The 16,841-nt window shown below is 53.4% G+C and overlaps 4 protein-coding genes across 4 annotated transcripts; 2 read left to right on the top strand and 2 right to left on the bottom strand.

Moving 5' to 3' along the window:
• Positions 1-6,624: 6,624 nt before the first annotated feature.
• Positions 6,625-7,467, bottom strand: AYO20_06128 (hypothetical protein; the record flags this gene model as incomplete). Its single annotated transcript, XM_022644419.1, has 2 exons — positions 6,625-7,384; positions 7,439-7,467. The coding sequence occupies 2 exons, from the start codon at positions 7,465-7,467 to the stop codon at positions 6,625-6,627; spliced, it is 789 nt and encodes a 262-aa protein (XP_022499510.1).
• Positions 7,468-12,285: 4,818 nt separating this feature from the next.
• On the top strand, positions 12,286-13,299 carry AYO20_06127 (hypothetical protein; the record flags this gene model as incomplete). Its single annotated transcript, XM_022644418.1, has 2 exons — positions 12,286-12,405; positions 12,478-13,299. The coding sequence occupies 2 exons, from the start codon at positions 12,286-12,288 to the stop codon at positions 13,297-13,299; spliced, it is 942 nt and encodes a 313-aa protein (XP_022499509.1).
• Positions 13,300-13,760: 461 nt separating this feature from the next.
• AYO20_06126 (hypothetical protein) lies at positions 13,761-15,428 on the top strand (the record flags this gene model as incomplete). The annotated part of the gene is made up of 2 exons (XM_022644417.1): positions 13,761-13,798; positions 13,868-15,428. 2 exons carry the CDS (start codon positions 13,761-13,763, stop codon positions 15,426-15,428), a joined length of 1,599 nt encoding a protein of 532 aa, XP_022499508.1.
• A 387-nt stretch (positions 15,429-15,815) lies between these two features.
• Positions 15,816-16,707, bottom strand: AYO20_06125 (hypothetical protein; the record flags this gene model as incomplete). Its single annotated transcript, XM_022644416.1, has 2 exons — positions 15,816-16,087; positions 16,188-16,707. The coding sequence occupies 2 exons, from the start codon at positions 16,705-16,707 to the stop codon at positions 15,816-15,818; spliced, it is 792 nt and encodes a 263-aa protein (XP_022499507.1).
• Positions 16,708-16,841: the final 134 nt, after the last annotated feature.

Below are 16,841 nucleotides of genomic sequence, written 5' to 3'. Positions count from 1 at the left end.
AGAAGAGGATGTTCGACGAGCAAGCTCAAGTGTTTCTGCGGGAAATGACATGAGTTCAACTACCAACAGTTACCTGCCTTCCACTGCTATCGCGTTGTTCAAAGGACTTGCGGCAACTATTTCGATGTGCAATCTGATTTCTTCGAGACGCTTCTGCGCCAGATACCAATTCTCAAGCCTTACTCGCCCTCCGCTTTATCAGATAATCCTTCATTGAGACTATGCTTGCCCTCCGACTGGACCCGCCACCTGATCCCACGACACTTCCCAGGCTCTCTCTCCGCTGGCTCATACTCGCGATACTCAGCCGTCGCATGTTTTCGTTATTCGAGCGTGCTTCTTGATCTTCGAATTCGGTGTTGGTATATTTGTTTGCGGCGCCGCCTATTCAAGTTTAGTCCTCTGTTCGTGGGATTGATACACGAAGGGTCTCTATGTGATACTCCGGGGGCTGAGGATGTGGGAATTGGCATGTACCTCGTCCTGTGTGATATCCACCCTCAACGAGTACAATTCCCGGCGCTTGTCTGTCGCATAACAACCTTGCCATCTCCTCATCGGCCTCCTGTTTGCCTCGGAATCTACTTGCCACAGACATGTTTCCTGACCCGCCGATTCCCGTGGAGAAACGGCGGCCTGCATTGAATCCTCCGTGGCCTGTGCCCGCAGCCGGCAAGTGTGTGTCGGCGATCCAAGAGGGACGGCGTACTGCTGTAGCTGTTGAGTCGACGACGTTGCCTGATTGCATTGGTCAGTCTCGTTTTGTGACGAAGATGAAGAAAAGAGATAAGGGAGGGCGGGTGGTAGAACCTGCGCCGCCGCGTCCGACATGGACATAGATGCGACCTTTGGGGTTTGCTGCCATGGTCCTGGGCGTGGGTTCGAGACTGTTTGCTCCGCTCGCGACAGGTATTGCAGTTGGAGGACTATCTCTTGGATAGATCAGCGATGTTCTTCGACCCAGGGATGAAGCGAGTTATCCAGGTGGGACGAAAAGAGTGACGACAGAGGCACACGTGTTCGCTTCGCAAGTGTTCTGATGTTACGAAGCAGGGAGAGCGCTGAATCGACAGAGATAAGGACCTTGCCAGAGATATCACGAGACGGTTGGAGCCAATGAGCACACGACGTGTGCCTCGCGGTGGCGGGGAAGCCAGACGCTGAGGGTAGAGTGAATGAGTGAGTTTTGTGACGTTCAGGCATGAAGAAAGCCAGTTAGATTGCGGGAGAGCTGGCAAAGGACGCGTAGATCTTTAGCGAAGCAGCATGCTCCCCTTGCCGCCTGGCTTTCTGGATGTTGAGGAGGAGTCAAGTTATACTGCTGCATATTCAGGGTACCTAGATACCTATATACTCCCTTCGAGATGTCTCCATTTGCTTTGAAATGAATACCAAGAGAATGCCGGGGGTCGCTACCCCAGATTTTGGCACCGCCTACGGGTCCTTGTGCAAAGCTTGGTTGTGGTTATTTGGTGGGAATGGCACTTATAAGTGGCTCGCTGGGGCACTCTGGGGGCATCTAGGGGAAGCTTGTCATGTGGGTTAGGTAAAGGCCTCGCCCAATGGCCCACCCATTCGAGGCCCTCCCTCTGGTGCCCCTGTCATCATTACCCAGATGACCTCACAGGGCCAAGACCCAAAGATTTACTCGTGATTGTCCTTAGTCCTCGGTGAGGATTGCGGGGTTGATGCACGATGTGCTGTCCACTTTCTTGCATTCTGCGACGCAAAAGTCGATCAGATGGACTTCACCCTCACGTCTAACAGTATAACCGTTGAAACCTCTGTCTTCAAGTTACTCCCACTGACTCCCTCCAGACCCCGTCCACCTTATCGGCTCCAGCCCCCTCGTCGCGATCACTGGATGCAGTCGACTGCAGTCAGTCGTACGAGGACGTGATATTGGACGAACGGAGCCAAATTTCCATGTTCCGTGTACTCAAGGAGGAAGAGGCGGTAAAACGGGGAAGGACCCCCTGCGCTCCCCTTCCTGTGACAACCGACACGGGGTGAAGAGGTTGATGTTGGACAACATGACCTGGAGCAGGGACAAGGCCGCCTACACCAATACCCCTGAGCGAGACTGGATCATTCACCAGGGTGGCTACATGAACTACCGAACACATCGTATACTCCTTTCCACACCACGGCTATCACTATCACTCGTGGGAGTAGTGAGAGAGTATGAGGGCCAGACGAAGAGGAGGAGGAGGAGGAAGATAGGAAGCAACAAGTGCGATTCCTCACAAGATGCTTGGGACAGAGCCGAGGCCCTCCTTATCAGTCTTCGGATTTCTGTCCAATCTCCTGAGCATGCCGTTCTCCAATTCTTATCAATGAGTTGCGCGTGACTACCGCACAATGTACGAGTACGCGATGCTCTCTGGGTTCATATGCGTGCAGCAACCATTCGACAGGGGCCTCTCAACGGTCGCCGTTAAACTTATTTGGTGCTTTTGAGCGCTAGCCAGTTGAACCTACTCGCGGCTATACTGGAATTCCTTGAGAGGATGCCCGCATCAGCACGTTGCCGCTGCGGACTTGCATTTTCCGCACTTCCCCTCCCACCAACTCGAAGCGGGCCTGCAACTACAGCCAACGGCTTCGACATCCCAGCAATCAATGCAGTTGGGGAGGATGACGCGTGGCAAATGCTTTGTCCCAAACCTGTTGCGAAATCTCCCACATGGAGCTTGCGGCAGATGAAGTCAGTTCAGACTCTTATCGGATCTGTGTCTGTGTCCGTCTTCAGGTAGGCTGGCAACCAATGGACTCAGCACGCGGACCGACCAACGACTGACCAAGATCCCAAATAGGCATCGTGCATACAAGCAATGAAAGTTTGCCCTGTCAGTTTTCGGGGTGCAGATGGTCCTTTTGCAAAACACCATTGCACCACAAGTTCGAAGTTACCATGCCACCAACTCCGGCGTCACCATCGAATGACTATGGTGCTGCACGTGTCCCTTGCAGGATATGCTGCCAGGTCCCCCACTGCACCTTAGACTGCCTATGGTCCCCACCTTATGGAGCACTCGGAATTACAGAGCTGTTCTAGGTGCCCCTGAATGCTAAAGCTCACCTGGAGGTACGTGCGTACTACCTCGAAAACGGAGTGACGTCTATGTCAGATGGCGCAACTCACTGGAAAGGTGAACGGCTATCACTTCCTGGGGTTCCAGCGATCCCACTTTGATATGTCAGAGAGCTCGCTTCCTTATCTCAATTCAACAAGCCCCTCCGTCACGACCCGTGGAATATTGACAGTAGCTTGGTTCGGGGCAACAGCGTATGGTGCGGAATAAGAAGGGTGACAATGAATAGCTGCAGGGTGAACCGCATGCGTCGGGGTTATTTCCTCAGACAATGATCAAGAACATTGCATTCATTTCACGCTCGGCTTTCGCTATTACCAATTCGAATACTAAGCGATCGCTCGTTTATTGAACGGAGAATCGCCTGGTGCTCCCGGTTAGCTACCACCAGTTCAGGAAATTCGGAGCATACTGAGACTGATCAGTGTTCCTGGTCATGATCGCTGCCAAATACCGGCAGAAATGGATTCTGTTGCCGCCATTATAATAACAGCCCGTGACGACCAAAAAGAGCGAGATAACGGCCGAGCGAAATAGGGCAATCAACACCTCCCTGTGATCCATGGCTGACCCTCGAGTTGCGCTGTTAATTTTCGCTTCGTCGCTCCCTCCACATGGCACCAGGAACGGTTTCATCCGCTTACCCGCCGATTGACTTGCTTGCTTGAATTGTTTCGCCGCCACTGCCGGAAAGCCACCTCGTTCTTGTTGCCCAGGTCTTACAGTACCTCCACCAAAATCGTGGTGGATGTCAGACGGCACTTGGCGACGAAAAGAGGATACTCCGTACCAACCCGAATACTATACGAGTGCATTCGCTCATGTCAAGTCCGAGGCCGATGGGAAGTCGAGGACTCGGACATACGAGTCCGCAATCTCCCTCTCGCTCGCAGACCTGAGAGGCTGAGACACCCTTCTTCTGACGGGGACACCAATCAAATTATCAAGCGTCATGGTCGTCATCATTGTCATATTAGGGCGCGCCGACATAAGGGGGGATGCCTTAGAAATCCTCTAAACTAAGGGTGTGTGCTGGGTCAGTGGTCGTGGCCGCCACACCATGGCTGAAACGCATCAAGCTCGATCCCCAGTACGATTACTCACACTCCGAGTATGTACTTGTGGGTTGATGGAATGGATTGGTTGATTGTGGGATTCTTTTCCACCGACAATCATATGAACCAACCAAGCAAAAATATTCTCTCCGTGACTGGCCGACGGGGAACGTTGCGATCCTAGTCGCCCATCGACCTCAACCAGCGCTCGACTGGGTATAAGCATGTCAGACTCACGCACCGAGGACGCATTGGGCAATTGGCGGCTTGATATCCGATTGGATCGTTCCTGACCTGATACAAAACCAATGCCTGGCGGAGCCCTGATCAGTGGTCAGTGTCAGGGTAAGCCAGTCAGTCAATCAACGGTCAATCAGTCAGTTGACCAACCATTGCACAAGACCGCGACGGAGAGGGCCAGCCTTGCCTATACTCAGTACGAGGTACGTTTGCTCCATGTATTTTGGCTTTCCACCTTCCACACTTTCCGTCGGCGTGGGCCCGGTCGATCTGCCCTGCGGACGAACCGTATGCATGTACCAACGACCTCGTACTTGTCCTCGGTCATTAGGTACCTGAGTACCTGAATAGGAGCATGTCAGCACTGGATGTTCACGCACACACCACACACATGGCCAGTTCGGTACACCGAACCACCGGGCAGGAATCACATCCTATCCCTGTTTCTATCCTTCTCGTCCTGTAATTTGTTGCAAGATGGGTGGTAGTATTGGATTTGTCACGGGTTTACTACGAGCACCTACTCGTATCCAAGTACTGTATCGAGTATACGGAGTATGACCAGCTGCAGGAGAGGGAACGTCCATCCACCCACGACGGCGAGGCGAGACGACGCCATGACGCTCTTTGAGCCTCTCACACTTGTTCGTAAACAGAAGGTCACTTTGTTTGTGTTCATTTCTCCCTTTCCCCCCTCTTTTGTCGCACTAACTCATCAAATCCCTAATAGTACTTTACTACTTGCACTCGTAAATAACTAACCGTTTGTACTAATAACCTCCCCCCTCTTCCCTATAGGGTTCATGCCTTATAAGGGAATTGGCCATCGGCCATCGGCCATCGGGAAACGCGATCGGGAAACCCAAGCCACACACATACCTACCTTGGAGTACTCCATACCTATTACATACCTATGTACCTCCCTCCCTCCCTACCTACCTACCTACCTACTACGACTCTACGAGTATCACTACCACTACCACTACATACTTACTCATCCACCAACCCCCCCACGCCGCGATGCGGCCCCCCGATCATCTGAGATGTCCTGCGGATCGGAACTTGGCCGCTTTAGCTTAGCAACCCGTGGGTTCAACCATGAGTAATCGGATCGGCCTTTTGCAAACCTGCCCTGCGCCCCTGGGGCTTCAAGCGTCCAGCTACTGCTACTGCTACTGCTACTGCTACTGCTACCGCATCAGCGGTGACGGTGGGAAAGGGGGTGAGTGATGTCGACAATTGGCGAAACCATCATATCAAAAAAGGAAGCAAAAATGAGAGATCGAGAAAGAAAGAAAAAGCAATGGCCAATAATGGTCCATCCTCGTTCGTTTTGAGTGGTGGGTGGTGATACTCCAGGTTCCTCATTTCCACCGTGGGATATAGACAAATAGCGGGGAGGGTGTATTTTGGTTGTATGTATGTGCACAATCCCCAAATCTGGCCTTGGTGGGACTTCCCCTTTCGAGCCTCGAGCTTCGACTTGATCGACCAAAGCCCCATTCCATCTCATCCCATCGATCCATCCACGCTGTCAGCCAGCCTGGGCTCCTCCTCCCTTCCTTCGACCGCATGCCCCAAGGACCCAAGGATCAAGGACTCGCCGGTGCCTGCACTTTAGTCCAGGCCCCGTCCATCGACAACAGTAGCTCATCCAAAGCCAAACCGAGTATGTATGTCCATTACCTTCCAAACAAAGCAAAAGCCAGTAACAAAAGAGAGTAGTTTGAATGGTGCAAAGTCCTTTCCTTCCAGCGCCATCGCTAAGCAAGAAAAAAATAATAACAAAGGTCCGATGTCATCTAACTCCATGCTGGACAAAGACCTTTGGAAGATGTATCAGGCACATCCCGAGCTATTTACTGGTATCCAACGCCGGGATACAATCCTGAACGTAGCTGCTAAACAACCTCAAAAAGTAAAAAAAACTCCACTGTGATGATGACAACCTTTTTGGGGTCTGAAGAATTGGCGATCCGTGGTGCTGTTGGTCCCCGCCAAAAGAGGGTTGAGGGTCGTGTAATAGTGTGCATCAATAGAGGCGAAATATAAAACGTCTGACGGTGACGATGATGAGTCGCAAAGTATAGGACGCCGTAATACCAAGAAGAAGGAATGCAGAGACCTCGCGACTGGATTGTGGTCATGGGTGTTTAATCGGCACATGGACAAATTTCATCAACGGCATCATTCAGTTGCTTTCCAATGGTGGTCGTTCGTAGGGGTTCGTTTCTTCAAGTTTCGTTTCCCACCGTCCTTGGGCTTTGTGCCAGGTGGAGTAGTAGCTGGCCCTCCTTCTCAAATTGCTCCGTTTCGAGGGGATCGTGCAGTGAGCCCTGCCTCTGACAGGATCGCAGTCGCATTCTCACGTTCCGCCGTGTCCGAGATGCTCCACTAGTGCCTCGTATCTCGCCTGCTCGAGAGTATTTGAGTGAGTGGCGTCGAGAAAGGGCATCATCGTCGAGATCAGGTATTGCTTCGAGGACATCATCGGCAAGGATAGATGACGGCAGATCATCAGGCGACTTTCTTTTCAAGCTCGAGGGTGTCGGTGGCAGAGGGTTCATAAGCTCTTGCAACGCCAGAGGTGATCGAGATGATCTCTGTGATACCGTCACTGGCGAAGGTGTCGATGGCTCGGAACAGGGCTCGTCCAAAGAGTCAAGCGGCGGTAATGGGTTATAGGTGTCCACCAAGTGCCGGCAATCAGTCAGATAATCCGAGTGGGGTGAGGTCGGGCGACATGCTTCGTGTGTTGAGTGCATGGTGAAATGGTTGCTGAGCTGCCGAAGTGCCTTTTGCATCAAGGCAACGTGTTGCTTCTCGAAGCCGACACTTCTGGTCCCGAGTTGAGAAATGGCAAATTGCCGCTCATGTGCCAGTCCCAGCATTGGAGAGTCCAAGGCACGTTTGTGCTGGCTTGGTCCGTGTTCCACGTAATAATAGACATTCTCGGCGTTCAATTCCACTCGCCAGTCAGGTTCTTGTGCGCTGCTAACATGTGAGAATTAGTATGAGAGAGCCTGAATAGAAGAAAGGGACACTTACCTCTTGCGAAAGGCGGCCCATGGGATCATGGTTTCGTTGACTCCAGCTCAACTCATATAGATTCGGGGTCGGGTTTCGTTGACACTCGGAGCAGCGAGCGAGAAGTTGACTGATATAAAGTACCGAGTACTGGCATCAGGCTGACGTATGATAGGGTTCAAAAGCAATGACAGATTTTAAGGCAGGTCAAAGCTAAGGCGGTTAGAGATCAGGGGGGGCACTTTGCATCGGACGGTGATATGCCTGTCAGCCCTATCAACACTTAAAGGGAGGGGACCCAATGTTTTAGTTGATTTGGCAATCTGTCGCGAGGGTCCCGGGATGAGCTGACACGAGCTCTTTTTGTTTCTTTCGCAACAAACTCAACCCTCGGACGCAGGTGCCCGTGGGTTCACCTGCGACCTGGAGCAAGACGTTGACGATTGTGGAGTGCGAAATGACAGGTGACGGATGGGTCGGGTGGAAGACAATCCGATGTCGAGTTTTGTGGAACCGCCCGAAGCTGACGAGAACAACCAAACTTAGGCTTGGATAATGTTGCGGTCTTTGAGGATGAGAGGCGTCCAGAGACTCTGCTTTCAAAGACAGTAGTAAGAAATATCCGAAGTTGTCCTCCGTCAGCGGGGCGGGATTTGCATGTGTTATAAAGGAGCTGAGGGACGGGTATCGTTGGGAGGTTGAGATCCAAGTGGTGGAGCTGTGGGACACATATAAAGGGTTCCGGAGAATTACTGGTCAGAGAATCGGCCGGACACGAAACAATGTGCAAGCTGGATGAAGCGACGAGTCTTTGTAAGAGAGTCCGTCTTGATCGGCGGGTACTCTCAGGTGGTAGTAGTGGGTGAGAGAGATATGAAGAGGGAGAGAGCGCGCGAAAGGATGCAGCGAGCCCGAGACTCGGGTTGGAAGGGCAGGGTTCAGGTGAAATGGACAGGGTTGAAGTGGCTTTGACACAAGCGGGATGGAAAGCCTTGACTTTTGGGTACAGGGGAACGAAGTTTAAACGCCGAGCCTGAACTCGGTACTGGTAGAGGAATGGAGATTTCGACAGAGAGAGGATGTGATCAGGTTGCGATGGGTTTCAGTTTCATGGGCATTCCTGTTGTTTTTCTCTCTCCAGGGAGGTGGTGGGGGACGGCGCGCCAGGACCATGGACCAGGGGTTGATGGGTGCAATAGGTTTCGATAGGTCAAAAGCTGGACGCAGGTCTGGAGTAGAGAAGCCCCCCGGGCTTCTCTGGTTCCATTCTTTCATGAGCCGTCAAGCCGTCAAGCTGTCAACCATGATGGAGACCCGTGACCATTGGGTGGCACGATGGTCAAGCCCAGCCAGGCCCCCAGAAACGAGGAGGGTGACAGCCCATGGTTGACGCATGGGCTGCGCACTGGCAGAAAGTATCTTTGTTCAAGACGCATCTATCCCTTTGGATCATCATTACTGAAATTCGGAGATGGGCACTGTTGCTAAAGAGGATGCAGTTTGGCTTCGAGGCCCGGTGGCTTTGAAGTTGCGATGGTTTGCTTTAGCCCTGCTAGCCCTACTAGCTCCTGGCCCGGGCCACCCAGACAGCTCCCAGAAGCACCAAGGGGGCCTCCTATCATGCGAAAAAATATCTCCGCCGTCGACCAGGGTGAACCAGGCTCGCAAGGTTGCATGGCAGCCCCAAGTTGTTATTCAAGCTTCGACCGTCGCTAGTCCTCCATGCCCCAGGTCAAGCAGGGATGAGTATACTCCCATAGCCGTTCGGCGGCTCCTTTACTAGGCCACTTGTTCAACTCTTTGCCAATTCAACCTTTCAAGGGCTTTGCTGGAAGGGTGGCTCGTCCATGTTTGGATTTGGGTTTAGCCTCATGCAGGGTTCGGAGCTATAGACTGCGTCTTCAAATCCAGAGTGGAAGGGAGGACGCTTCATGCATATTAGCTGAACGCAGACCCTTTGGATGGGAGAGTCGAGACTCGTGTACGCCGTGACATTGCTTCCCGCCAATGGCACCCAACTTTGCGATCTGATCTGAGCGAAAAATAGACGGATCATTTAGCGACAACACAGCTTCTCGACGTCACCACTGGTTTCCCACAGCTCACCACAGTCTCGCGTGGCTAGGCCAAGGAGTTTGATCCTTCGGGGGGGATCGGCGATGGATTCGGAAGGGACGGCTTGTCCCATGGGCCAGGGAAAAGGACAAACTGGTTTGACGGAGAAAATGACCTGAGCAAGCCAGTTGGGTGGACGTTTCCACACCAGAGAACGATGCGAGACGAGACGAAACGAGATGGGACGGACAAAATGCGCGCTGTACGGGTGACGGGGAGGATTAATCAGATGACAGACAGGGAATACCACGAAAGAGACCGTGAGGGGGGTCAGAAATTTCAATCCTCCTGCGCAGACATTATTAGGCACCGCAGGTACATAGTACGAGTAAGTACAAGTAGGTGCAGTGCTGTGGAAGGAGTCTCCGAGCTTGGGAGCTTAGCGAACTCCACTCGCCTCTAAGGGCTCCAAGGAGGTACCTACCTACAAAGATGGGTGCCGTGGGTGCTTGCAGGGTCTGCCACCGGCAGACTTTCAGTGGTTCCCGTTTGGCCCACCACGGCGCGAACAGGGCACGAGCCCTGTTTTAGTCAAGGCCCGCCTAAAGCCTCACTATCATTGGTACGGGGAACCTCGAGCAAGCCAAGGTGACAGCCACAGGCGCTCTGGAACCACAGCTCCCGGGAAGAGCTACGTCCATGCCTCCACCTTCATGCCTGGAGAATGACCTGATGCTCCCACGGCTCCTAAGCTTACCTCCACATTCCACCAACCTTAGTCTTCCCGTCTCCATCTGTGGTAATTCATCACGCCCCCCCACCATTTCGAGCCTTGAAAGACGGTGTTACGACGATGTTCATCCCATGGAAAAGAAAAGGCTGGTGAGGGTACAACGAACCAAGCAAGCAAAGAAAAAGAAAAACCTGCCCTAGAACTAAAACAACAAGCCGCCTCCTTTCCTTAAGCACTGTCTCACTGCTCCCAAGCGGGCGCGACGAGTCCTTTGCTCAGAGGCGGGGGAACGCCCCTTCGAATCCATCCATGACCGGCGAATGATCAGCATTCTTTCCTTCTCCTTTATTGACGGCGCGGAAGGCGGAAAGGTTCTCACGCAGTGTGCTGCGCTGCGCTGCAACAAGCCTACGAGAAAAAGAAACAACGGATACAAGGGCCAAAACGCCACCCGACCTATTAATGAGCCTGGCAACTAATGCCACCGAAGGACCCCCCCGCAAATTGGAAGTGCCCTTTATTGGGCACAGACGGCTAGCACTCTTGGGCTTGCATCCCGAGTTGGTCAAATGCAGCCTTCTCAGCACGCTGTGAGAGCCATACCCCTGTTCGAAAATATGACACGTTCGATTTTGCGTGATCGGTGGCGTTGTCACCACCCGCATGCGCCTTCTACAAAGCGCTGAATGCGACCTGAGTGCTCATCACGGCCTCAATCTGGCACCGATTTTGGACTCCCCGAACAGAAGACTCCGACTCTGCTGGCAGAACAGGTAGCAGCCGGACAAGGTGACGGATTCACGCCAATTTCTGAGCAAAGACGCAGGACTATCGTCAGCCCTAAACTAAACTGACGGCAAACTGATCCCCGATTGTTGCCGTGACCGTTGGCACTCTACGGTTTGTACCTTCCTTTCTTCGCAATGATCCTTCGAGTCACCCTCGTACCACGAAGTTTATGTGAATAAAATTATGACCGTGACGGACCATGAAACTCGTCGGGGTGTTCCGGGTCCTGTGTTTCTTGACCTTTTTGGCCCGTCGTATGCATACGAGTGATGCAGGTTGTCCCGAAAGCCGAGATGAAGAAGGTCGTCGTGCGAGGAAGGGACAGAATACTCCACTGTATTTCTGTTCCGCGCTGTCGTGTTACAGAAACTTTACAAGGGACAACCCCCATTTCAATTGATAGACCGCGGGTTGTTCCAGTCTTTTCAGATCCGACCTACTCCAGAGGCTTCTTCCATTGTAACTACGGCAGCAGCCGCACGGATGGATGGAAGCACAGAACGAAAGAATAGGAGCTCGTACATACGAGAGTAAAGTGGGTTAGGAACCCTATCGACCACCATCTTCAGAAGCCTACCTCGCAAAGTCAGTGACGGCAACCTCCTCGACGCCACAGGAGATGGTGGTAGGAGCACGGTCGTTCCTAGCTATAAGCGCGAAGTATCTTTTCTTGAGCTACAACGGGGCAGCCTCATTATTCACTCTGCCATTGTTGTGGTCGCCCAGCGAGCATGTCTGAATGTCTGCGATTCTCCGGTCAGCCCTACCACAATGTGAAACCCGCCCAAGCACAGACCGCAACACCGCATAGCCCCTTTATTTCCTTTTGATTTGTTTTTCTTTCTTCCATCGGCACTCCGTATTCAAGGCGTATTCGTGGTCAAAGGGGTAAGACGCCCAGTGCTGCGTTGTCCCTCGCTCGCTTATTCGAACATCGTCAGTGGAACAAAAGGTCCAGACGAGGCAGAAGCGGATCGCCTTGCGTGGCTCGGGAAGTGGGTAGGCTGAAGACAATAGGCAATAGGCAATTCGCAACAACTCTGGTCCGGGCTTCCCGTCTCATTTATCGGTCTTGGTGGTCTGTTTCAAAGAGCAATCCCTGTCCGACTTCGACGAAGAGAAAGAATCTCTTAGAGGACGTGAGACGTCCCGCTTCCTCTGCGTTCGCCAAATCCTTCCCGTAATGTGGGCATCCAGGCTAGCGACATCATCCGAAACCACCCACAACCTGCACCAGCCACTCTTAGACTGACTGCACCGACCACACTTCAGAACAACCCCATCCCGGATCATGGCCCAGGACGAGCCTTTACAGTCCCTCCAGCGCACAGTCTGGCAGGCTCGACTGCCTCTGGAGATTCGACTAGCCGCTTCCGAATCTCGTACCTTTGATGGCGCTGACCCCTACCTGGTGAGTCTGCGCAGGATACTCACTCTCGCGCAGGGGTCAAAAGTCATTGCTCCAACACTGACATACCTGCAGATCGCCTTTCCTCGGTTGTCATATCTTCCACTCCTGCTTCCGCGACTTCACGCCTTCTTTTCGTCCTCACTAATTGCCGATCCCGAGACAATATCACCCTATGCTGGCTACTTCACATTTGACAACGTCCCCTTGAAATGGCATCTCCCGTTGGGGCTGCTCTACGATGTATACGTGATGTCGACTCAGGATGCCCGACCAGATTCATCCTCTTCCGAGCCCCTACCATTTAGGCTAACTGTGCATTTTTCGGCCGACCCGGACAAGCCAATGCTGCCAGATGCAAGCCCCGTTGTTCTACATGACTCTTTCATTAACTCCGTCAAAGAGGCGGACTTTTTGAGATCTGGAACTGCCAAACCCATCATGACCTTGTCGGCTCAGGAGAGTAAGGCTCTGTGGACCTCAACCCAAGACAACGACTTGCCGACATTTGCAAGGATCCATGGCTCTTTGGTGCCAACAGCGGGCCAGATGAGGCATGTCCCCTTGCGATTGTATCTACCCTCTGCACCGGACCAGGACCCGGGCAAAGCTCAAATCAAAGTGTTACAATCACACATTCCACCCACTGTCGCAGTAGTCGGAAACCAGAGTTTGCCTACCAGTGTGCGAGGGATCCCAGCAGGACAACCTCAGACATTGGGGACGGCCTTGCATCAGCTTGTGCCCAGCTTATTTCCATCTCGGAGGACGCCAATTCTCGCTACACCGCTTCTGCATGGTGCACCCGTTCCCATGAGTGCTCAGCTTGAGGAACTTGCTCGATGGGGTTGCTATGCAGACGGCTGGTTGTCGGTGGTGATAGCCATGCGTGGATAAGCTGGAGGTCTCGTTCCTCGACAGGAATACATTGCCCACCGGCCACGAGAAAAAGGCCTGTGGCCTGTTGCCTGTGCTCTGACATCCGAGATATTGCTTTCTCGTTTGATTGCGGTTACTGTTGATCCCCACAGATGCTTGTCGAACGTCATAAGTGGCTGAATGTTGGACCAACCCCTCTCCTCCAGCTCAGCCACACTGGCGCCCCAACCTCGCATCTCACCCATGCTTCGTGTCGCAATAGCCGCCCGCCTCGCAGCCCTTTCACATCTCATCCATGACCTTGAACCCAGGCGACTGATGGAGATGACATCTTAGAACAATCAGGTCAGCAGGATACCATGCTCTAGAGACACTGCGATACTTCTTGGTGACGTCTGCAACTTCTCCGCACCTCACTGCTGTCATGCTCCAAGGCACCAGAAGTTGATGACGCTGAACGACCGACTGCACTCATCACCATGCCACCGTTTCCCGGGGAAGAGACGCTAACTACGGTGTAAGTAATATGTAGGCCGACGCCTACGACTATGCTTGACCGTGGTCCGATTCTGACCTTGCTCCTCAGATATGTCGACCTCCACTCTTACTTTACGGCACCCTCCCCTCGCCCGGCTCTACATCGCTTCGACAAAGCCTCCTATTTCTACGTCTACTACAATTCCACGAGACAGACAAGTCGCATCGAGGCCGCGATCAATCCTGGCACGGCAGATCAGACGGCCTTTCATGGCTTCCTCGAGGGTGTCAAGGTGATCAACTCTCACAAATTCCCAACGAGAATAACAATCATCGTTGATGGAGACAATGCAGCGGCCACTTCTCCATCGTCCCCCCGTTCAGGAAGAGACCCAGAAGAATGGCGTCTAGCCAGTTCGGATCCCCGGGATCCTGGCACGTCCAAATACAGGATACACACAATCGATGCTTATTTCTGGAATCAGGATGATTCCAAGTTGGTATTGAACATTTTCAAGAAGCTGCTTCAGCCGCATCAGTTGGACATTGAGGATGACGTGCGTGACGAATCCGATCACCATGATATGGTCAGCCCAGTGGTTCAAAATCTAGAGCATGTGGCCATATCAGACCCGGCATATAAGGAAGTACAACATGATTCTCCCGCGGTCCAGCACAGCCATCCCATCCAGCTGCCCCCTCCTCCACCGCCCCCTGCTGTCTCTCAGGCTGCTGCGGTCGGTCCTGGAGCATCAGCCTCGCCAATTTCGGTCAATAACAGCATCGGTGGGAGATCCTCACTGAAAGAAACGAAACCGCCCATGGACTATACGCCCCTCGCGTACAACCCGGCAGCGCCAGCGGCTCCGGAACCTATCGCCCATCGAGAGGACACCCCCCCTCCGGTCGACGCTGTTGACGGAACGGGGCTGGCTGCGGCAGCAAGGCATGATAATCCTTATGCCTCTCAGCAGTACCCACAAGCCTTTGGCAATCCTTCCACTGCTCAGCCGGGGGGTTATGGACATTACGGTGCTGCACCACAGCCGTCGTTTGGACCCCATGGCACTGTTTCGCCTGTGCCATCCTTTGGACCTCAAGCAGCGGCGACCGGGTCACAATCCTTTGGACCACACGCAGGGTCACCCCCACTTCAGGCGTCTCCGCGTACATCTGTTTCGACAAATTTTGCCCCGCCTCCCACCAGCGCAAGTACTGACAGCAGTCGTCACCCTTCAATAGCTGCTCAGACGTATGTGCCTCAAGGGCAGGACCCAAATGCACACATTTTTGGCCAACAAAATGTGCAAACGCCAGGTACACAATTCTACCAGTCAATTAATGGTCAACCCCATAAACCACTGCAGCATGTACAGCCACAATACCCGGACTATCTAGCGGCTGGTCAACCTCCCGCGCCAGCGCCAGTTCCTGCTCCGCCTCTCGGAGGGTACTCGACCTACAACTATGGACACGCACAGCAACCCCAGCCTGCAGCGGGAGCTTACGACATTCACTCTCAAGTCTATAGGCCGACTGAGGCGGAGCACCACACACACCATCACAAGCCACCCAAGCCCTCAAGTTCGCAGCACAAGCCATCACATGCAGAGAAGATTGAGAAGGGCGTTGGCAAGTGGATTAAGAAAATTGAGAAGAACTTTGGGTGAGGAGAGAAACAAATGAAATTGGGTTGGGATATTTTGCACAAGGGGGGTTTCATTTCTGGTGTGTTGCTGTAATCTTAGCAAGCGTGACGAGGCTCAATGAACCATGTGTTGAATTTCTCTCTGGGTAAGAGCAAATGTTTTTTCGTCCACTACCTATGTTTGTGTCGACACTGTCAAAGAGATCTTCAGCCTGTGTTGTCTCTGCCTTTCATACCTTTTCTACACGTGAAGAAGCGCGGATAGCAGAGCGCTTCAACGGCCACGGCACTCCCACTCCCACTGCAGAGGCAGCAACACCGAACTCGGAGAATGAGATATGATCTATAGCTCGGTACATGGGATTATCGCATCCGGTCGGTAGCCCCTTTGAATCTCGAATCGAGTAATTCATTGCAAATCTTCGGGGACGAGGGCGATTCTGCTCTTGATTTTCCCGGCGTGCAGATCGGCCAGGATCCGGGGGAAGTCTGCCATGCTCCCCGTTTCGACCTGGGGGTTGATGACGCCGTTGGCAATCAGGCCCAGACACGCGACGAGGTCGTCCGTGGTCCCGCCGTAGCTGCACAGGATATCGAGTTGTTTGCGCACCGCGACGAACGAGGGCAGAGTCAGCTCGCCGTGGAGCAGGCCGACCAGGACGACGGTCCCTGCCTTGCGGACTAGAGAGTGTTGCGATCAGATCGGTGAGTGCACTCGCAGAAAAGGGGGTTAAGGGGGCGAATGAGTATGAGGTATGAGGGATCGTCAGGTGGAACTCACCGCTCTCGATGGCCGCCTTGAAGGTCTCGGGGACTCCGACGAAGTCGATGGCAGAGTCCACCACCAGCGCCTTGTTAGTCACCCACTCGCTGACGCTAGGGGTTTCCACAGGCACGACGTCTTCGTTCTTCACCCCGAATGTCACCGCTGCGTCCAACACCTCCTGTCTCTTGTCCACGACGATGACCCTCGCGCCAATGTCCACCATCATCTGCAGTGCGTTGAAGCCCAGCCCGCCGAGCCCGAACAGCAAGACCGTGTCTCCTTTCTTGACCTTGGCCCTCCGCGCGATGGCCTGGTAGGCCGTCATGCACGCATCGGTGGCCACGGCCCCGGCAGCCGCACCGACGCCCGAGGGGAGCTTGATGGCGGCGCGCTCGTGGATGGCGACGTACGGGGCAAAGGAGCCGTCGTGGCCGATTCCGTAGTTTTGTCCACCGGTGCAGATCTGGGGGACTCCGCCAGAACATTCACGACAGGTCGCTTTGCCGCAACCGGGCACGGACAAGATGGACACCATCTCGCCGGGTCTGAACTTTGTGACTTTTCCTCCCACGGATATGACCTCACCGCAACCTTCGTGGCCCTTTTTTTTAGGAGGAAATCTAGACTCAGCCGTCCGAGTGGGTGAGGAAAAAAAAAAAGGGGGGGGGG

The sequence above is a fragment of the Fonsecaea nubica genome, assembly GCF_001646965.1.
Source record: "Fonsecaea nubica strain CBS 269.64 chromosome Unknown Scaff38, whole genome shotgun sequence".
Lineage (NCBI taxonomy): Eukaryota > Fungi > Ascomycota > Eurotiomycetes > Chaetothyriales > Herpotrichiellaceae > Fonsecaea > Fonsecaea nubica.
The sequence above is the reverse complement of the archived record's forward strand: the minus strand, read 5'-3'. Positions and strand labels throughout refer to the sequence as shown.